Genomic DNA, 23,276 nt, shown 5'->3' on the forward strand with positions numbered 1-23,276 from the left:
ACTTTAGCAAAGGTTTATCCCAATAGCAAAGATAACAAATTCTGAAAGCAGGAAACAATTACAGAATAAACGTTTTTTTTTTTTTATCACAGTCACTATAATTCTCACAGCTCTGCTGAGAGAAATTACCTCCCTCAAAATAAGTTTGAAGACCCCTGAGTTCTGTAGAGATGAACCGGATCATGCAGGAAATACAATGAGCTGCTGACTGAAAAAACTGATGCATAGAAAAGGCGCCAAAACCGCCCCTCCCCCTCACACACAGCAGTGAGGGAGAACAGAAACTGACAGAAAAAAACAGATTTAAGCAACTGCCAAGTGGAAAAATGGTGCCCAAACATTTATTCACTCAGTACCTCAGCAAATGAAAACGATTTTACATTCCAGCAAAAACGTTAAACATAATTTCTAGTTATTAAACAGCTTTATGTACTTCTTACAGTGTAATTCTCTGAAGTGTAAAGTATACATACATGACATTATATCGGTATGGCAGGATTTTCTCATCAATTCCATTGTCAGAAAATAAAAGCTGCTACATACCTCTATGCAGATTCATCTGCCCGCTGTCCCCTGATCTGAAGATTACCTCTCCTCAGATGGCCGAGAAACAGCAATATGATCTTAACTACTCCGGCTAAAATCATAGTAAAAACTCTGGTAGATTCTTCTTCAAACTCTGCCAGAGAGGTAATAACACACTCCGGTGCTATTTTAAAATAACAAACTTTTGATTGAAGATATAAAACTAAGTATAATCACCATAGCCCTCTCACACCTCCTATCTAGTCGTTGGGTGCAAGAGAATGACTGGGGGTGACGTAGAGGGGAGGAGCTATATGCAGCTCTGCTGGGTGAATCCTCTTGCACTTCCTGTTGGGGAGGAGTTAATATCCCAGAAGTAATGATGACCCGTGGACTGATCACACTTAACAGAAGAAAACTAGGCCCCAATAAGTTTTATCACCAAAGCATATATAAAAACGATTAAACATGCAAGCAAACGTTTTATATTGCACATTAATCAGAGTATATACCTCTGATAGCAAGCCTGATACTAGTCGCTATTAAATCACTGTATTTAGGCTTTAACTTACATTAATCCGGTATCAGCAGCATTTTCTAGCAAATTCCATCCCTAGAAAAACTTAACTGCACATACCTTATTGCAGGATACCCTGCACGCCATTCTCCCTCTGAAGTTACCTCACTCCTCAGACATATGTGAGAATAGCAGTGGATCTTAGTTACTTCTGCTAAGATCATAGAAAAACGCAGGCAGATTCTTCTTCTAAATGCTGCCTGAGATAAAATAGTACACTCCGGTACCATTTAAAAACAATAAACTTTTGAAAAAACTAACTATATTTTACCACTTTCCTCTTACTACCTCCAGCTATGTTGAGAGCTTGCAAGAGAATGACTGGATATGGCAGTTAGGGGAGGAGCTATATAGCAGCTCTGCTGTGGGTGATCCTCTTACAACTTCCTGTTGGGAAGGAGAATATCCCACAAGTAATGGATGATCCGTGGACTGGATACACCTAACAAGAGAAACTAAGTTTTCGTTATGAGAACTACAAAGTTATAAGAGTTTATGTGTGGTAGTTTAAATGACGTTTAAAATGTTTATGGTTGTTGTTATTTAAAATGAATAAAGCTGCTGGTAAGAAAATGTTATACCACATTACTGCAGTTGTGTGTTTATATGAATGTGGGTATGTTTTTGTTTACATAATTGGTTATTATTTTGTAAGTTATGCTACAAGGGAGAATGGACTACTGCAGGGGTCATACGCTACAGCAGCACCATAACAAGAAAGGATTTTTTCATACTAATAGCCAGTGAGCTATGAAGGAGCAAAGCACCTACCTGACGGTACTTTTTTCCCACTGTGCTTAACAAGCCCATTCTAGCCAGTGCAGACACAATGCCAAGGATCTTAAAGGGACATTCAAGTCAAAAAACTTTTATGATTCAGATAGAGCAAGCAGTTTTAAGATACTTTCCAATTTACGTAAAAAATCCAATTGTGTGCAGTCTTTTTATATATGCACACTTTCTGGGGAACAAGATCCTACTGAGCATATGTACAAGCTCACAGGGTATAATACGTATACTAGTCTGTGATTGGCTGATGTCTGTCACATGGTACAGGGGCCGGAAACGGGAGGAAAAAATAAAATTCATGGTGGGCGTTTAATCACTGTCTTTTTATTATGCACTTGTTAATTATGCAATTTTACTGCATTGAGTGGTCCTTTAAATCAGTAGCAGCATCTGCAACCTAGAGAATTGGTGGAAAAGTCCACATTTCAAAGCAACAGCTTTGATGTCACAGGGAGGAGCTGAGAGAAACATTACAGAGCTTTGTGGCTGTCAAGAAGTTCATTTTATTTGCTAAAAACTATGAGTTTGGTAAATGTTTACCTATGACTTATACTGTCTGTCGTGTAACCATCTGAGAAGATATAACTGTTATTAACGAAAGACGATATGCCGCCATCATAAAATCTTCTGTTTACTTAAGTACTAATCACCTGTAGCCATATTTATGAGAACTTCTTCCTCCTCTGTCTTCACCTGATCACACACATATGGTTCTTCGCACTCAACCGATGAGCCATCTGAAGGCGTCACATCCATACGACCTGTACAGTGAGAATACACGTGTATGCTTAAGTTGTTTGTAGCTCTCACCCAGAAATTACTATGGGTACAAGATCATTTTTTTTAGCAGATTAATACACTTATTACAGGCATTCACCAGTGACGCAGGTACTTCAGACATAGCAAATTTGGGTAAACTTACCTGTGACTCATATACCTCATACACTACATACATGCACACTCAACTTTAACCAGTTTAACTTAAATTTAAGATTTGTGCACATTCACCTATACCAATTGTCCGTACTCACCTCTGATCCAAGCATTTTAGGGACAACATAAATGCACATTCACTTGAATCATATATCAGACATAACATACATGTACATTTACCCGTAACCATCAGTTTTCTGACAACATCTCCTCACAACTCATCTGTAAGACTTATTAACAATAATTGTATTTACTAATGAAATGCACCCATGCCCTTTTCAATTTTGACATATCTATCCCGTGGGGCCGATTTACCAAGTAGCAGATGCTTCTTATTCCGTGTGAGCCTTCCTGCTTGCCGGAAACAGGAGTTAAGAAGCAGCTTAAGACCACTGCTCCTTAACTCGTCCACCACCTGAGGTGGCGGACTGCAATCATCCCAATCAGATACGAACGGGATGATTGACACCCCTGCTAGCGGCTGATTGGCCTCGAATCAGCGGCATTGCACAATCAATTCACCAGAAATGCTTGTGCAATGATAAATACCGAAAGACATTTGATAAATCGGCCCCTGTCAGCCAGTCACATGTTTTCTGCATAGGTGTTATAACATTGGTTGTTCCTTGCTACATACTGAAAAAAAATCTAAGCTCCTTATTTTAGGTATTAACCCCTTCACTACCAGGAATTTCAGAGGAAAAACTTGCCGAAAGTACCCGAGAATCACTCCATTAAAAAAATGTTTTCAAAAATCCTGTTTTTTTACTTACCAATAAAATATTTTTAAAAAGGTAGACAACCCAAGGTATTGACCTACTCCCATTTTGGTATTTTTCATGCCACCATTTTGTTGCCTAATACGATAATATTAAAAAATTGTTAACTTTTTTGCAAACTTTGAGTTTCTCACCCCCAAGGCAGGACATGCTGTGACCCGAGATGTCATTGCAGAGTTTGCAGAAAGAACGAGACACATGCACTTTCGCTTTGCATCACTGCTCCCCATCAGACTGTTTTCTTCAAAATAGCGCTGTGCTCTGGCTGCAATATGTAAGATTTTGAAGAGAACAGACAAATACAGAGCAGTGCATTGATTGACGTCTCTCAGGGATTTTTTCAACTGCTGCAATATATTATAAAACTTTTAAAAATGGATTCATTCTCCAGTTAATCAACACACTGCAATTGAGCTGATGCTGTAGTATAACTACCTAATTTACATTTTGTTTTATTGCAAAATTACCTGCAAAAAAAGTGTCACTACAAAAAATAAAATAAAAAAAATGCATAAAGTGAAAAAAGTTCTGCTTCTGGGTTTCTTACTGAAATTTACACACAACCACTGCAGTCATAAGACATATGGTTGTAAAAGATTTTCTGGAAAACACTTTTGTTCAGAAACAGCAGTCTGCCAGTATGCTGTTAAGGTTTGCTTTGTTGTTGTTTTTTTTTATTATTTATTTTTTAATTTCTGTAGTGCAACTATTCCTCCTCATGGACTAGGTGTATAGGAAGAGGAGGCGCTTTCAGAACATATACAAACTTAATTGAGAATAGTAATTGTTATACAAGGCTACATACACACATATATATATATATATATAAAAACAGAAAGATAAAAAGATCTGATATCTAAAAACAGATTTATTCAATAAAAAAACAGAATTTATGCTTACCTGATAAATTACTTTCTCCAGAGGACTTCCGGTGGGCGGCATTCCAAGATGGCCACTAACTTATGTAGCTCTGTATAAGCTGTTATCCATTAAGTTGTTTGGTGGTCATAATTACAGCCATCCGTTCTGCCCTTGACAATATTTGTGTCTGGGAACTTTCTAGGATCAAGGATTTCCATCCCTTGGCTACCGGGAAGCAATTTCTACTGACAGAAGCCAGCTGATGCTGTGGCGGGACCTAGAGCGGCCACACTGTATATAGTTTTTCATTGTTCATATCTTTATATCTTCTTATATACCTTGACAGAATGGAACATATTACTGCTAACCTAGCTGAACTGTTCGCACCTTTATTTGACTCCCTATCCGCATCAATAGAGGAACTTTTAAGCGAGGTTCAACTGTATAAAAAATCACAGGGCTTGAAACAGGCCCCTGCTGACGCAGCACTCGTTCACACTGAAGTAATAATGGAGACAGCCTCTGATCGATCTGCCCTAATACTAACGGACACAGGATCTGCTAATGCTCCAACAAGCTTTATCCCCACGCTTATTACACCTGATTACGGGAAGATAAAAGAGATGGGTGGAAATTTGAACCTTCCCTGCCCCGCTGTGAATAATATCTGCCTTGTAAGCTGTAGGGTGAATAAGACACAAGAGTTTCCTTTGAACATGGAGCCGTGCACTTTAAAGATATCTGCGTGCCATGCCGACTCGCTTTCCTGCATAAGCAATGTAGTGGGACCCAAGGCTCAAAAAGAATATATGGCGCAGGAGTTAGAAAGCAACCGTGTGACATATTCCACTTCAGGGCATCTGATATTGTGTCGGCAAAGCGAAATGATCATTGGTTCTGGCTTCTTGTGGGCTAAGAGACACAGGAGAGGTGTCGGTTAAGTGGACATGTTCTGGATCTAGTGGGCTGATTAAAATAGCCTCATTATTATAACAAATCACTTCTGTTGCAAGGCTAATTTACAGATTCGCTGCACTCTAGCGGTAATGTTGATGAAAAAGCTTTGCCATGTTATGGATTTCCTAAATGTACTCTTCAGATTGGTTCTTAGCCATAGCCCCGTTGGCTATTTGTTTTATTTTGTTTTATTGTTCTGAGGGAATGTTCTCACTCTCTTACATGAACTGTTCGCATATGTATATTTTCCATATCCTAGCAACGTAATGGTCAATTAGGACTGAATTACTGGGAAATAGGAGAACTACCGACCCGCTGTCATACAGTGTGCATTCATATGACAGGAGAAGCTACCCATGTACAGAGGACTCAGTTAAGAGGCTTGGAACTGTTGTAAAAGGTTTAAAAGCACCTTATAACCCTGCTATGTATTGCTAAATTAAGTCAGACTATTGCCTACAACTTTGTAGCTACCTTGATTGTGGAGCATTTAGAACTACAGTGGTAACACCTTATAACTGTATCAACAAATTTAGTGTTCTCCATGCACCACGGTTTAGTTTATAATTTTGTTGTCACTACTGAGACTGAGTGATTGTGGGAGCCGCACGCAGCTATCTTCTTTCTATGGTACGGCACAGATTTTAGTTTATCATGAACCTGCAACTTTTTTCTCTTTTATCACACTGTTAATGTTAAAATTAAAATACATTATGGTCACTTTCCTTGATAATACCACTGAAGCCTGTTAGATCTGCCGAGGAAACTGCATACCTGGATAGAATCATTATGGCAATGATATAGTTATTTCTTGATCTGTTTTTGTCTTGGTATGTGGGTTGTTTCGTTTTGTCTTATTCTTCCTTGAGATTTAGTTATACACAGGAACTTACATATTGCTAACATGAATGAATGGGCAGCTTTCTCAAACTGTGTCTATGTAAATGTGAAAAAGAAAAACACAGGATCGGCATTTTGCATTCCTGTTGCAAAATTAACTGATCATTAACTCTGAGGACCTCTAGGGGTGTAATGCAATACTGCATCTCAAAATTAATTTACAAAATAATGGTTCATCTCCTCTTGGTCAGCAATTTGAGCTAGCAGCAACTTCTAAATGTATACCTGTTGTTTATTACTATAGACTGACCTTGCCCAAGTGCCTTTATCATTGCTGCTAACTGGTTCTCACAGTAGTCCAGTACACCAAAGTTAGTGAGCATGTTAGGATTCCAGTTGTTCTGTAACCACATATTCTCTTAGCCTAGGAACTATATGCTTCAAATCCTAACTAAATAACATAGCACTAAGATGCAACACAAATTAGTGACCAATATTCAGATTTATAAATTCTAGAACAACATCCTTAACATATATGTCACTGATTATTAAATTCAGTTTGTATCATCTGCTCCTTTTAGAAGAGTTGGTTTACAGAGGGAGCTGTTTGCATCTAATTTTGTTTGAAAAATGTATCATCCTGGAAGATCTATATCTTGGATGTTAATAATCAAGCAGGCTGTTTAGCTATTTCACTCACCACTTTACTAAATTAACAATGCTTAGTCATTCCCTATATAAACCAGACAGTAAGGAATGGATACCAATAGATCTTCAATCAGAAATTAGTTTTTTTTTTTTTTTTTTTTTGTTTACTGTGTTTTAGTTTAGTTTTTATATGTTAGGTTATATTTTGTTTAATATAGTTAATAAAAATTAAAAGACATATGGTTGTAAAAGATTTTCTGGAAAACACTTTTGTTCAGAAACAGCAGTCTGCCAGTATGCTGTTAAGGTTTGCTTTGTTGTTGTTTTTTTTTATTATTTATTTTTTAATTTCTGTAGTGCAACTATTCCTCCTCATGGACTAGGTGTATAGGAAGAGGAGGCGCTTTCAGAACATATACAAACTTAATTGAGAATAGTAATTGTTATACAAGGCTACATACACACATATATATATATATATAAAAACAGAAAGATAAAAAGATCTGATATCTAAAAACAGATTTATTCAATAAAAAAACAGAATTTATGCTTACCTGATAAATTACTTTCTCCAGAGGACTTCCGGTGGGCGGCATTCCAAGATGGCCACTAACTTATGTAGCTCTGTATAAGCTGTTATCCATTAAGTTGTTTGGTGGTCATAATTACAGCCATCCGTTCTGCCCTTGACAATATTTGTGTCTGGGAACTTTCTAGGATCAAGGATTTCCATCCCTTGGCTACCGGGAAGCAATTTCTACTGACAGAAGCCAGCTGATGCTGTGGCGGGACCTAGAGCGGCCACACTGTATATAGTTTTTCATTGTTCATATCTTTATATCTTCTTATATACCTTGACAGAATGGAACATATTACTGCTAACCTAGCTGAACTGTTCGCACCTTTATTTGACTCCCTATCCGCATCAATAGAGGAACTTTTAAGCGAGGTTCAACTGTATAAAAAAATCACAGGGCTTGAAACAGGCCCCTGCTGACGCAGCACTCGTTCACACTGAAGTAATAATGGAGACAGCCTCTGATCGATCTGCCCTAATACTAACGGACACAGGATCTGCTAATGCTCCAACAAGCTTTATCCCCACGCTTATTACACCTGATTACGGGAAGATAAAAGAGATGGGTGGAAATTTGAACCTTCCCTGCCCCGCTGTGAATAATATCTGCCTTGTAAGCTGTAGGGTGAATAAGACACAAGAGTTTCCTTTGAACATGGAGCCGTGCACTTTAAAGATATCTGCGTGCCATGCCGACTCGCTTTCCTGCATAAGCAATGTAGTGGGACCCAAGGCTCAAAAAGAATATATGGCGCAGGAGTTAGAAAGCAACCGTGTGACATATTCCACTTCAGGGCATCTGATATTGTGTCGGCAAAGCGAAATGATCATTGGTTCTGGCTTCTTGTGGGCTAAGAGACACAGGAGAGGTGTCGGTTAAGTGGACATGTTCTGGATCTAGTGGGCTGATTAAAATAGCCTCATTATTATAACAAATCACTTCTGTTGCAAGGCTAATTTACAGATTCGCTGCACTCTAGCGGTAATGTTGATGAAAAAGCTTTGCCATGTTATGGATTTCCTAAATGTACTCTTCAGATTGGTTCTTAGCCATAGCCCCGTTGGCTATTTGTTTTATTTTGTTTTATTGTTCTGAGGGAATGTTCTCACTCTCTTACATGAACTGTTCGCATATGTATATTTTCCATATCCTAGCAACGTAATGGTCAATTAGGACTGAATTACTGGGAAATAGGAGAACTACCGACCCGCTGTCATACAGTGTGCATTCATATGACAGGAGAAGCTACCCATGTACAGAGGACTCAGTTAAGAGGCTTGGAACTGTTGTAAAAGGTTTAAAAGCACCTTATAACCCTGCTATGTATTGCTAAATTAAGTCAGACTATTGCCTACAACTTTGTAGCTACCTTGATTGTGGAGCATTTAGAACTACAGTGGTAACACCTTATAACTGTATCAACAAATTTAGTGTTCTCCATGCACCACGGTTTAGTTTATAATTTTGTTGTCACTACTGAGACTGAGTGATTGTGGGAGCCGCACGCAGCTATCTTCTTTCTATGGTACGGCACAGATTTTAGTTTATCATGAACCTGCAACTTTTTTCTCTTTTATCACACTGTTAATGTTAAAATTAAAATACATTATGGTCACTTTCCTTGATAATACCACTGAAGCCTGTTAGATCTGCCGAGGAAACTGCATACCTGGATAGAATCATTATGGCAATGATATAGTTATTTCTTGATCTGTTTTTGTCTTGGTATGTGGGTTGTTTCGTTTTGTCTTATTCTTCCTTGAGATTTAGTTATACACAGGAACTTACATATTGCTAACATGAATGAATGGGCAGCTTTCTCAAACTGTGTCTATGTAAATGTGAAAAAGAAAAACACAGGATCGGCATTTTGCATTCCTGTTGCAAAATTAACTGATCATTAACTCTGAGGACCTCTAGGGGTGTAATGCAATACTGCATCTCAAAATTAATTTACAAAATAATGGTTCATCTCCTCTTGGTCAGCAATTTGAGCTAGCAGCAACTTCTAAATGTATACCTGTTGTTTATTACTATAGACTGACCTTGCCCAAGTGCCTTTATCATTGCTGCTAACTGGTTCTCACAGTAGTCCAGTACACCAAAGTTAGTGAGCATGTTAGGATTCCAGTTGTTCTGTAACCACATATTCTCTTAGCCTAGGAACTATATGCTTCAAATCCTAACTAAATAACATAGCACTAAGATGCAACACAAATTAGTGACCAATATTCAGATTTATAAATTCTAGAACAACATCCTTAACATATATGTCACTGATTATTAAATTCAGTTTGTATCATCTGCTCCTTTTAGAAGAGTTGGTTTACAGAGGGAGCTGTTTGCATCTAATTTTGTTTGAAAAATGTATCATCCTGGAAGATCTATATCTTGGATGTTAATAATCAAGCAGGCTGTTTAGCTATTTCACTCACCACTTTACTAAATTAACAATGCTTAGTCATTCCCTATATAAACCAGACAGTAAGGAATGGATACCAATAGATCTTCAATCAGAAATTAGTTTTTTTTTTGTTTTTTTTTGTTTACTGTGTTTTAGTTTAGTTTTTATATGTTAGGTTATATTTTGTTTAATATAGTTAATAAAAATTAAAATCTAAGAGAGTTCAGGGGACAGAGGAGGAGAAAGCTGCAATACCGACACATCATGCTTGTTTTTAAACATGTAAAGGTACTCCACAATTTTATTTTTCGCCTGTCTTAGAGATTCGCCCATAATTGGTTATGGTGTTGCAAGACATTATGTTCTTAATGATAGGTCTTTGGGACCAATTTCTATTATCTATATACCATGTGTAACTCGTGCTTTTTGTCAAAATATTCTTTAATTGTAACATGAACAACACTGCATTATATGTATGTCATTAATTGCGTACTGTTACCCTGAGCTCTTTTCAATAAAAAGAATTAAAAAAAAAAATTACTTTCTCCAACGGTGTGTCCGGTACACGGCGTCATCCATAACTTGTGGGAATATTCTCTTCCCCAACAGGAAATGGCAAAGAGCACAGCAAAAGCTGTCCATATAGTCCCTCCCAGGCTCCGCCCCCCCAGTCATTCGACCGACGGATAGGAGAAAAAAAGGAGAAACTATAGGTGCCGTGGTGACTGTAGTGTATAAAGAAAGAAATGTTTCAAACCTGATTAAAAAACCAGGGCGGGCCGTGGACCGGACACACCGTTGGAGAAAGTAATTTATCAGGTAAGAATAAATTCTGTTTTCTCCAACATTGGTGTGTCCGGTCCACGGCGTCATCCATAACTTGTGGGAACCAATACCAAAGCTTTAGGACACGGATGAAGGGAGGGAGCCAATCAGGTTACCTAAACAGAAGGCACCACGGCTTGCAAAACCTTTCTCCCAAAAATAGCCTCCGAAGAAGCAAAAGTATAAAATTTGTAGAATTTGGCAAAAGTGTGCAGAGAAGACCAAGTCGCTGCCTTACATATCTGATCAACAGAAGCCTCGTTCTTGAAGGCCCATGTGGAAGCCACAGCCCTAGTAGAGTGAGCTGTGATTCGTTCGGGAGGCTGCCGTCCGGCAGTCTCGTAAGCCAATCGGATGATGCTTTTCAGCCAGAAGGAAAGAGAGGTAGCAGTAGCTTTTTGACCTCTCCTCTTACCAGAATAAACGACAAACAGAGAAGAAGTTTGTCTGAAATACTTTGTTGCTTCTAAATAGAACTTTAAAGCACGGACTACATCTAAATTGTGTAACAAACGTTCCTTCTTTGAAACTGGATTCGGACACAAAGAAGGAACAACTATTTCCTGGTTAATATTTTTGTTGGAAACAACTTTTGGAAGAAAACCAGGCTTGGTACGCAAAACAACGTTATCTGAATGGAACACCAGATAGGGTGGGTCACACTGCAAAGCAGATAATTCAGAAACTCTTCTAGCAGAAGAAATAGCAACCAAAAACAGAACTTTCCAAGATAATAACTTGATATCTATGGAATGTAAGGGTTCAAACGTAACCCCTTGAAGAACTGAAAGAACTAAATTAAGACTCCAGGGAGGAGTCAAAGGTCTGTAAACAGGCTTGATCCTGACCAAAGCCTGTACAAAAGCTTGAACATCTAGCACAGCTGCCAGTCGTTTGTGTAACAAGACAGATAGAGCAGAAATCTGTCCCTTTAGAGAACTCGCTGACAATCCCTTATCCAAACCTTCTTGGAGAAAGGAGAGGATCCTGGGAATTTTAATCTTACTCCATGAGAATCCCTTGGATTCACACCAACAGATATATCTTTTCCATATTTTATGGTAAATCTTTCTAGTCACGGGTTTTCTGGCTTGGACCAAAGTATCTATCACTGAATCCGAAAACCCGCGCTTGGCTAAAATCAAGCGTTCAATTTCCAAGCAGTCAGCTGGAGAGAAATTAGATTTGGATGTTCGAATGGACCTTGCACTAGAAGATCCTGTCTCAAAGGTAGCTTCCATGGTGGAGCCGATGACATATTCACCAGGTCTGCATACCAAGTCCTGCGTGGCCACGCAGGAGCTATCAGAATCACCGAGGCCTTCTCCTGTTTGATCCTGGCTACCAGCCTGGGAAGGAGAGGGAACGGTGGAAACGCATAAGCTAGGTTGAAGGACCAAGGCGCCACTAATGCATCCACTAGAGTCGCCTTGGGATCCCTGGATCTGGACCCGTAGCAAGGAACCTTGAAGTTCTGACGAGACGCCAACAGATCCATGTCTGGAATGCCCCATAATTGAGTCAACTGGGCAAACACCTCCGGGTGAAGTTCCCACTCCCCCGGATGGAAAGTCTGACGACTCAGATAATCCGCCTCCCAGTTGTCTACACCTGGGATGTGGATCGCAGATAGATGGCAGGAGTGATCCTCCGCCCATTTGATGATTTTGGACACCTCTCTCATCGCCAGGGAACTCCTTGTTCCCCCCCGATGGTTGATGTAAGCAACAGTCGTCATGTTGTCTGACTGGAATCTTATGAATCTGGCCTTCGCTAGTTGAGGCCAAGCCCGGAGAGCATTGAATATCGCTCTCAGTTCCAGAATGTTTATCGGGAGAAGAGACTCTTCCCGAGACCATAGACCCTGAGCTTTCAGGGAATCCCAGACCGCGCCCCAGCCTAATAGACTGGCGTCGGTCGTGACGATGACCCACTCTGGTCTGTGGAAGCTCATTCCCTGGGACAGGTGATCCTGGGTCAGCCACCAACGGAGTGAGTTTCTGGTCATCTGGTCTACTTGAATCCTTGGAGACAAGTCTGTATAGTCCCCATTCAACTGCTTGAGCATGCACAGTTGTAATGGTCTTAGATGAATTCGAGCAAAAGGAACTATGTCCATTGCTGCAACCATCAACCCTACTACTTCCATGCACTGAGCTATGGAAGGCTGCAGAATAGAGTGAAGAACTTGACAAGCGTTTAGAAGCTTTGACTTTCTGACATCTGTCAGGAACATCTTCATTTCTAAAGAATCTATTATTGTTCCCAAGAAGGGAACTCTTGTCGACGGAGACAGGGAACTCTTTTCTACGTTCACCTTCCACCCGTGAGATCTGAGAAAGGCTAGAACAATGTCTGTATGAGCCTTTGCTTTGGAAAGGGACGACGCTTGGATTAGGATGTCGTCCAGGTAAGGTGCCACTGCAATACCCTTGGTCTTAGAACCGCTAGAAGGGACCCGAGCACCTTTGTGAAAATCCTTGGAGCAGTGGCTAGCCCGAATGGAAGATCCACGAACTGGTAATGCTTGTCCAGAAAGGCGAACCTTAGGAACTGAAAATGATCTTTGTGGATAGGAATATGTAGATACGCATCCTTTAAATCCACGGTAGTCATAAATTGACCCTCCTGGATTGTAGGTAAAATCGTTCGAATAGTTTCCATTTTGAACGATGGAACTCTGAGAAATTTGTTTAGAATCTTTAAATCCAGAATTGGTCTGAAAGTTCCCTCTTTTTTTGGGAACTACAAACAGATTTGAGTAAAACCCCTGACCTTGTTCCACAGTTGGAACTGGGTGTATCACTCCCATCTTTAACAGGTCTTCTACACAATGTAAGAATGCCTGTCTCTTTATTTGGTTTGAAGATAAGTGAGACATGTGGAACCTTCCCCTTGGGGGTAGTTCCTTGAATTCTAGAAGATAACCCTGAGAGACTATTTCTAGTGCCCAGGGATCCTGAACATCTCTTGCCCAAGCCTGAGCAAAGAGAGAGAGTCTGCCCCCTACTAGATCCGGTCCCGGATCGGGGGCTACCCCTTCATGCTGTCTTGGTAGCAGCAGCAGGCTTCTTGGCCTGTTTACCCTTGTTCCAGCCTTGCATCGGTTTCCAAGCTGGTTTAGTCTGGAAAGCGTTACCCTCTTGTCTAGAGGCTGCAGAGTTGGAAGCCGGTCCGTTCCTGAAATTGCGAAAGGAACGAAAATTGGACTTATTCTTAGCCTTAAAAGGCCTATCTTGTGGGAGGGCATGGCCCTTACCCCCAGTGATGTCTGAAATAATTTCTTTCAATTCTGGCCCAAAAAGGGTCTTACCTTTGAAAGGGATATTAAGCAATTTTGTCTTGGAAGATACATCCGCCGACCAAGACTTCAGCCAGAGCGCTCTGCGCGCCCCAATTGCAAACCCTGAATTTTTCGCCGCTAATCTTGCTAACTGCAAAGCGGCATCTAAAATAAAGGAATTAGCTAACTTAAGTGCGTGAATTCTGTCCATAACTTCCTCATACGGAGTTTCACTACTGAGCGATTTTTCTAGTTCTTCGAACCAGAACCACGCTGCTGTAGTGACAGGAATAATACACGAAATAGGTTGAAGGAGGTAACCTTGCTGTAAAAAAATCTTTTTAAGCAAACCCTCCAATTTTTTATCCATAGGATCTTTGAAAGCACAATTGTCCTCAATAGGAATGGTCGTGCGTTTGGCTAGTGTAGAAACCGCCCCCTCGACCTTAGGGACTGTTTGTCATAAGTCCTTTCTGGGGTCGACCATAGGGAATAATTTCTTAAATATAGGAGGAGGGACAAAAGGTATGCCTGGCTTCTCCCACTCCTTATTCACTATGTCCGCCACCCGCTTGGGTATTGGAAAAGCATCAGGGTGCACCGGGACCTCTAGGAACTTGTCCATCTTGCACAATTTTTCTGGGATGACCAGATTGTCACAATCATCCAAAGTAGATAGCACCTCTTTAAGCAATGCGCGGAGATGCTCTAATTTAAATTTAAATGTCACAACATCAGGTTCTGCCTGCTGAGAAATTCTTCCTGTATCAGAAATTTCCCCATCTGACAAAACCTCCCTCGTTGCCACTTCAGATTGGTGTGAGGGTATGACAGAAAAATTATCATCAGCGCCCTCCTGCTCTACAGTGTTTAAAACAGAGCAATCGCGCTTTCTCTGAAATGTTGGCATTTTGGATAAAATATTTGCTATGGAGTTATCCATTACTGCCGTCAATTGTTGCATAGTAACAAGCATTGGCGCGCTAGAAGTACTAGGGGTCTCCTGCGTGGGCAAAACTGGTGTAGACACAGAAGGAGATTATGTAGAACTATGTCTACTTCCTTCATCTGAGGAATCATCTTGGGCAACTTTACTATCTGTGACAGTACTGTCCTTACTTTGTTTGGACGCTATGGCACAATTATCACACATATTAGAAGGGGGAATCACATTGGCTTCCATACATACAGAACATGATCTATCTGAAGGCACAGACATGTTAAACAGGCTTAAACTGGTTAATAAAGCACAAAAACCGTTTTAAAACAAAACCGTTACTGTCTCTTTAAATGTTAAACAGTGCACACTTTATTACTGAATATGTGAAAAACTATGAAGGAATAATCCAATCTTTACCACAGTGTCTTAAAGCATTCAAAGCATTGCACCCCAAATTTCAGGCTGTTAACCCTTAAAATGTGGAAACCGGAGCCGTTTACAACTTTAACCCCCTTACAGTCCCAGCCCCAGCCTTTGCTGCGACTTCACCAATCCCAGAGGGGTATACGATACCAAATGAAGCCTTCTAGGAACCTTTTCAGTGAATTCCAGACCCACACACATGCAGCTGCATGTACTGCTCTCAAAAGTAACTGCGCAGTAATGGCGCGAAAATGAGGCTCTGCCTACTACAGAGAAAGGCCCTTCCTGACTGGGAAGGTGTCTAAACAAGTGCCTGGCGTAAAAACGTTCCCCAAAGTTATAAAAGTGTGAAATTCAACTTCAAACTGTATATAATACCTAAATAAAGCAATCGATTTAGCCCATAAAAGTGTCTACCAGTTTATAGCCCATAATAAGCCCTTTATTCTGTTTGAGACTAAGAAAAACATAATTTATGTAAGAACTTACCTGATAAATTCATTTCTTTCATATTAGCAAGAGTCCATGAGCTAGTGACGTATGGGATATACATTCCTACCAGGAAAGGCAAAGTTTCCCAAACCTCAAAATGCCTATAAATACACCCCTCACCACACCCACAAATCAGTTTAACGCATAGCCAAGAAGTGGGGTGATAAGACAAAAGTGCGAAAGCATAAAAAATAAGGAATTGGAATAATTGTGCTTTATACAAAAAAATCATAACCACCACAAAAAAGGGTGGGCCTCATGGACTCTTGCTAATATGAAAGAAATGAATTTATCAGGTAAGTTCTTACATAAATTATGTTTTCTTTCATGTAATTAGCAAGAGTCCATGAGCTAGTGACGTATGGGATAATGAATACCCAAGATGTGGATCTTCCACGCAAGAGTCACTAGAGAGGGAGGGATAAAATAAAGACAGCCAATTCCGCTGAAAATAATCCACACCCAAAATAAAGTTTAAATCTTATAATGAAAAAAACTGAAATTATAAGCAGAAGAATCAAACTGAAACAGCTGCCTGAAGAACTTTTCTACCAAAAACTGCTTCAGAAGAAGAAAACACATCAAAATGGTAGAATTTAGTAAAAGTATGCAAAGAAGACCAAGTTGCTGCTTTGCAAATCTGATCAACCGAAGCTTCATTCCTAAACGCCCAGGAAGTAGAAACTGACCTAGTAGAATGAGCTGTAATCCTTTGAGGCGGAGTTTTACCCGACTCGACATAAGCATGATGAATTAAAGATTTCAACCAAGATGTCAAAGAAATGGCAGAGGCCTTCTGACCTTTCCTAGAACCGGAAAAGAAAACAAATAGACTAGAAGTCTTTCGGAAATTCTTAGTAGCTTCAACATAATATTTCAAAGCTCTAACTACATCCAAAGAATGCAATGATCTCTCCTTAGAATTCTTAGGATTAGGACACAATGAAGGAACCACAATTTCTCTACTAATGTTGTTAGAATTCACAACCTTAGGTAAAAATTTAAAAGAAGTTCGCAACACAGCCTTATCCTGATGAAAAATCAGAAAAGGAGACTCACAAGAAAGAGCAGATAATTCAGAAACTCTTCTAGCAGAAGAGATGGCCAAAAGAAACAAAACTTTCCAAGAAAGTAATTTAATGTCCAGTGAATGCATAGGTTCAAACGGAGGAGCTTGAAGAGCCCCCAGAACCAAATTCAAACTCCAAGGAGGAGAAATTGACTTAATAACAGGTTTTATACGAACCAAAGCTTGTACAAAACAATGAATATCAGGAAGACTAGCAATCTTTCTGTGAAAAAGAACAGAAAGAGCAGAGATTTGTCCTTTCAAGGAACTTGCAGACAAACCTTTATCCAAACCATCCTGAAGAAACTGTAAAATTCTAGGAATTCTAAAAGAATGCCAAGAAAAAAGATGAGAAAGACACCAAGAAATGTAAATCTTCCAGATTCGATAATATATCTTCCTAGATACAGATTTACGAGCCTGTAACATAGTATTAATCACAGAGTCAGAGAAACCTCTATGACTGAGAATCAAGCGTTCAATCTCCATACCTTCAAATTTAAGGATTTGAGATCCTGATGGAAAAAAGGACCTTGCGATAGAAGGTCTGGTCTTAACAGAAGAGTCCACGGTTGGCAAGTGGCCATCCGGACAAGATCCGCATACCAAAACCTGTGAGGCCATGCTGGAGCCACCAGCAGAACAAACAAACACTCCTTTAGAATCTTGGAAATTACTCTTGGAAGAAGAACTAGAGGCGGAAAGATATAGGCAGGATGATACTTCCAAGGAAGTGACAATGCATCCACTGCCTCCGCCTGAGGATCCCTGGATCTGGACAGATACCTGGGAAGTTTCTTGTTTAGATGAGAAGCCATCAGATCTATTTCTGGAAGTCCCCACATTTGAACAATCTGAAGAAATACCTCTGGGTGAAGAGACCATTCGCCCAGATGTAACGTTTGGCGACTGAGATAATCCGCTTCCCAATTGTCTATACCTGGGATATGAACCGCAGAGATTAGACAGGAGCTGGATTCCGCCCATACCAGTATTCAAGATACTTCTTTCATAGCCAGAGGACTGTGAGTCCCTCCTTGATGATTGACATATGCCACAGTTGTGACATTGTCCGTCTGAAAACAAATGGATGACTCTCTCTTTAGAAGAGGCCATGACTGAAGAGCTCTGAAAATTGCACGGAGTTCCAAAATATTGATCGGTAATCTCACCTCCTGAGATTCCCAAACCCCTTGTGCTGTAAGAGACCCCCAAACAGCTCCCCAACCTGTCAGACTTGCATCTGTTGAAATCACAGTCCAGGTTGGAAGAACAAAAGAAGCCCCCTGAACTAAACGATGGTGGTCTGTCCACCACGTCAGAGAGTGTCGTACAAACGGTTTTAAAGATATTAATTGAGATATCTTTGTATAATCCCTGCACCACTGGTTCAGCATACAAAGCTGAAGAGGTCGCATGTGAAAACGAGCAAAGGGGATCGCGTCCGATGCAGCAGTCATAAGACCTAGAATTTCCATGCATAAGGCTACCGAAGGGAATGATTGAGACTGAAGGTTTCGACAAGCTGAAACCAATTTTAGACGTCTCTTGTCTGTCAGAGACAGAGTCATGGACACTGAATCTATCTGGAAACCTAAAAAGGTTACCCTTGTCTGAGGAATCAATGAACTTTTTGGTAAATTGATCCTCCAACCATGTTCTCGAAGAAACAATACAAGTCGATTCGTATGAGATTCTGCTAAATGTGAAGACTGAGCAAGTACCAAGATATCGTCCAAATAAGGAAATACCACAATACCCTGTTCTCTGATTACAGACAGAAGGGCACCGAGAACGTTTGTAAAAATCCTTGGAGCTGTTGCTAGGCCAAACGGCAGAGCCACAAACTGGTAATGCTTGTCTAGGAAAGAGAATCTCAGAAACTGATAGTGATCTGGATGAATCGGAATATGCAGATATGCATCCTGTAAATCTATTGTGGACATATAATGCCCTTGCTGAACAAAAGGCAGAATAGTCCTTATAGTTACCATTTTGAATGTTGGTATCCTTACATAACGATTCAATATTTTTAAATCCAGAACTAGTCTGAAGGAATTCTCCTTCTTTGGTACAATGAAGAGATTTGAGTAAAACCCCAGCCCCTGTTCCAGAACTGGAACTGGCACAATTACTCCAGCCAACTCTAGATCTGAAAACACATTTCAGAAATGCTTGAGCCTTCGCTGGATTTACTGGGACACGGGAAAGAAAAAATCTTCTTGCAGGAGGCCTTATCTTGAAGCCTATTCTGTACCCTTCTGAAACAATGTTCTGAATCCAAAGATTGTGAATTGAATTGATCCAAATTTCTTTGAAAAATTGTAATCTGCCCCCTACCAGCTGGGCTGGAACGAGGGCCGCACCTTCATGTGGACTTGGGAGCTGGCTTTGGCCTTCTAAAAGGCTTGGATTTATTCCAGACTGGAGATGGTTTCCAAACTGATACCGCTCCTGTGGATGAAGGATCAGGCTTTTGTTCCCTATTGTGACGAAAGGAACGAAAACGATTATTATATCTAAATTTACCTTTAGATTTTTTATCCTGTGGTAAAAAAGTTCCTTTCCCTCCAGTAACAGTTGAAATAATAGAATCCAACTGTGAACCAAATAATTTATTACCCTGGAAAGAAAGGGAAAGCAAAGTCGACTTAAAACTTAGAATGCTGATATGTCTTCTAAGCCATAAAGCTCTTCTAGCTAAAATAGCTAGAGACATATACCTGACATCAACCCTAATGATATCAAAGATGGCATCACAAATAAAATTATTAGCATGTTGAAGAAGATTAACAATGCTATGAGAATTATGATCTGTTACTTGTTGCGCTAAAGCTTCTAACCAAAAAGTTGAAGCTGCAGCAACATCCGCTAAAGATATAGCAGGTCTAAGAAGATTACCTGAACAGAAGTAAGCTTTTCTTAGAAAGGATTCAATTTTCCTATCTAAAGGATCCTTAAAGGAAGTACTATCTGCCGTAGGAATAGTAGTACGTTTAGCAAGAGTAGAGATAGCCCCATCAACCTTAGGGATTTTGTCCCAAAACTCTAATCTGTCAGATGGCACAGGATATAATTGCTTAAAACGTTTAGAATGAGTAAATGAATTACCCAAATTATTCCATTCCCTGGAGATTACTTCAGAAATAGCATCAGGGACAGGAAAAACTGCTGGAATAACTACAGGAGATTTAAAAACCTTATTTAAACGTTTAGATTTAGTATCAAGAGGACCAGAATCCTCTATTTCTAATGCAATTAAAACTTCTTTAAGTAAAGAACGAATAAATTCCATTTTGAACAAATATGAAGATTTATCGGCATCAACCTCTGAAACAGAATCCTCTGAACCAGAGGAATCATTATCAGAATGATGATGTTCATTTAAAAATTCATCTGAAAAATGAGAAGTTTTAAAAGACCTTTTATGTTTACTAGAAGGAGGAATAACAGACATAGCCTTCTTAATGGATTTAGAAACAAAATCTCTTATGTTAACAGGAACACTCTGAGCATTAGATGTTGATGGAACAACAACAGGTAATGAAACATTACTAAAGGAAATATTATCTGCATTAACAAGTTTGTCATGACATTCATTACAAACAACAGCTGGAGGAACAGATACCACAAGTTTACAGAAAATACACTTAACTTTGGTAGAACCAGCATCCGGCAGCGATTTTCCAGAAGTATCTTCTGATTCAGGGTCAATCTGGGACATCTTGCAATATGTAATAGAAAAAACAACATATAAAGCAAAATTGATCAAATTCCTTAAATGACAGTTTCAGGAATGGGAAAAAATGCCAGTGAACAAGCTTCTAGCAACCAGAAGCAATAAACAATGAGACTTAAATAATGTGGAGACAATAGTGACGCCCATATTTTTTAGCCAAAAATGACGCCACATCCGGTAACGCCGACACTTTTGGTGCAAAAAACGTCAAAAATGACGCAACTTCCGGTGACACGTATGACGCCGGAAATAACAAAGAAAAAATTTTTGCGCCAAGAATGACGCAATAAAATGAAGCATTTTCAGCCCCCGCGAGCCTAACAGCCCACAGGGAAAAAAAGTCAAATTTTAAGGTAAGAAAAAAATTGATTATTCAAATGCATTATCCCAAATAATGAAACTGACTGTCTGAAATAAGGAATATTGAACATCCTGAATCAAGGCAAATAAATGTTTGAACACAAATATTTAGAACTTTATATAAAAGTGCCCAACCATAGCTTAGAGTGTCACAAAAATAAGACTTACTTACCCCAGGACACTCATCTACATGTTGTAGAAAGCCAAACCAGTACTGAAACGAGAATCAGTAGAGGTAATGGTATATATAAGAGTATATCGTCGATCTGAAAAGGGAGGTAAGAGATGAATCTCTATGACCGATAACAGAGAACCTATGAAATAGACCCCGTAGAAGGAGATCATTGAATTCAAATAGGCAATACTCTCTTCACATCCCTCTGACATTCACTGCACGCTGAGAGGAAAACCCGGGCTCCAACCTGCTGCGGAGCGCATATCAACGTAGAATCTAGCACAAACTTACTTCACCACCTCCACAGGAGGCAAAGTTTGTAAAACTGATTTGTGGGTGTGGTGAGGGGTGTATTTATAGGCATTTTGAGGTTTGGGAAACTTTGCCCCTCCTGGTAGGAATGTATATCCCATACGTCACTAGCTCATGGACTCTTGCTAATTACATGAAAGAAATGGCTTACCGATCCCCATGAGGGGAAAAATGACAGCCTTCCAGCATTACACAGTCTTGTTAGAAAAATGGCTAGTCATACCTTAAGCAGAAAAGTCTTCAAACTGTTCCCCCCAACTGAAGTTCTCTCAGCTCAACAGTCCTGTGTGGGAACAGCAATCGATTTTAGTTACTGCTGCTAAAATCACCCTCCTCTTATAAACAGAACTCTTCATCTCTTTCTGTTTCAGAGTAAATAGTACATACCAGCACTATTTTAAAATAACAAACTCTTGATAGAAGAATAAAAAACCACAACTAAACACCACATACTCTTCACCATCTCCGTGGAGATGCTACTTGTTCAGAGCGGCAAAGAGAATGACGGGGGGGGCGGAGCCTGGGAGGGACTATATGGACAGCTTTTGCTGTGCTCTTTGCCATTTCCTGTTGGGGAAGAGAATATTCCCACAAGTTATGGATGACGCCGTGGACCGGACACACCAATGTTGGAGAAATAGATTGTTTATATAGAACCCTCTGTCGAATCGTTAGAACTAGTGGTTATTATAAGTGAAGCAATAAAACAATATAACAATATAGATCAATCAATCAGATATGGCAGATTTGGATTTAAAATATTCTTATATAAATCACAAAAAGAACACACAATATCAAGGTTGGCCAACCTATTATCAAAGGTACCGTTAATCTCCAACTAGTTCTGTAAAAAGTTGTCACAATATCTATGATCCCACTGGATATAAAAAATGTATGTACATTAAAGAAATTCCTTATTCAAAAACTGTAATATTAGTTCATCACAGAGCATAGAAAAAAAGTTAATCATGGTTTCATTAAAAAGTGCATGAAATTGTACCAAGTGTGTATTGGTGCTAGCTCCCGTGTTACAGAGGTGGATAGGTGACGGAGCATATGTGCTATCCTATATGCATCATGCACAATCTGACCTTAGTTGTAATGGATGTTTCCTGGATTCCTTTGAAGTCATGGATTTCAATTGTGGATTTTGTATATAGGGTTTTTTTTCTTCAACACTCAGTGTTGCTCCTAGTAACCTTGTTAGGTGTAGAGAACTGAAATTCGCCGATAATGGAGCCACAACAATCCTGAGTGAGAGGCTATTGCAAAAGGTTCCTATGCGCTCACGTGATTGTCTGGATGTGGCCCTACGGCAAATATTAGTTGTAGTGGTAATGTCCTGGATCCCTTTGAAGTCCTGGATTTTCGATCATGGAATTAGTAGGGTTTTTTTTAAACTCCGTGTAGCTCCTGGTAACCTCGTTGGGTGTAGAAAGTGGAAGTCCACAGATTATGGAGCCGCAACAGTCCCGAGTGAGAGGCGATCGCAAAGGTTCCTATGTGCTCACGTGACTGTCTGGATACAGCTCTACGGCAAATCTGTGTGTTTAAAACAAGAACACTGAAACTGTGTCTTTCCTGACTGGTGTATTGCAGTTTCAATGATATATTTAACAAATAATTTTTGGGGGATAAACCTGCGTTGTTTGCAATTGTTTGATATCCATGAGAGCCGAGTATTTTTGTGTATTGCTTTAAATATTCCACTTCTCTATCTCCATTCTGGAGAAAAGCTCCTTTCAGTCAATGGCTTGTAAAGATGAT

The 23,276-nt window shown here is 39.7% G+C and overlaps 1 protein-coding gene across 1 annotated transcript in view; it reads right to left on the minus strand.

Annotated features, from left to right (window-relative positions):
* The window catches only part of LOC128657988 (oocyte zinc finger protein XlCOF7.1-like), a 77,172-nt gene that overhangs the window by 29,655 nt on the left and 24,241 nt on the right, over positions 1 to 23,276 (minus strand). Inside the window, exon 7 of the mRNA XM_053712427.1 lies at positions 2,542 to 2,652. Within this exon, the coding sequence (XP_053568402.1) occupies positions 2,542 to 2,652 (111 nt within the window). The remainder of the gene's footprint in view (positions 1 to 2,541; positions 2,653 to 23,276) is intronic.

This window comes from Bombina bombina, chromosome 4 (assembly GCF_027579735.1).
Source record: "Bombina bombina isolate aBomBom1 chromosome 4, aBomBom1.pri, whole genome shotgun sequence".
Taxonomy (NCBI): Eukaryota; Metazoa; Chordata; class Amphibia; order Anura; family Bombinatoridae; genus Bombina; species Bombina bombina.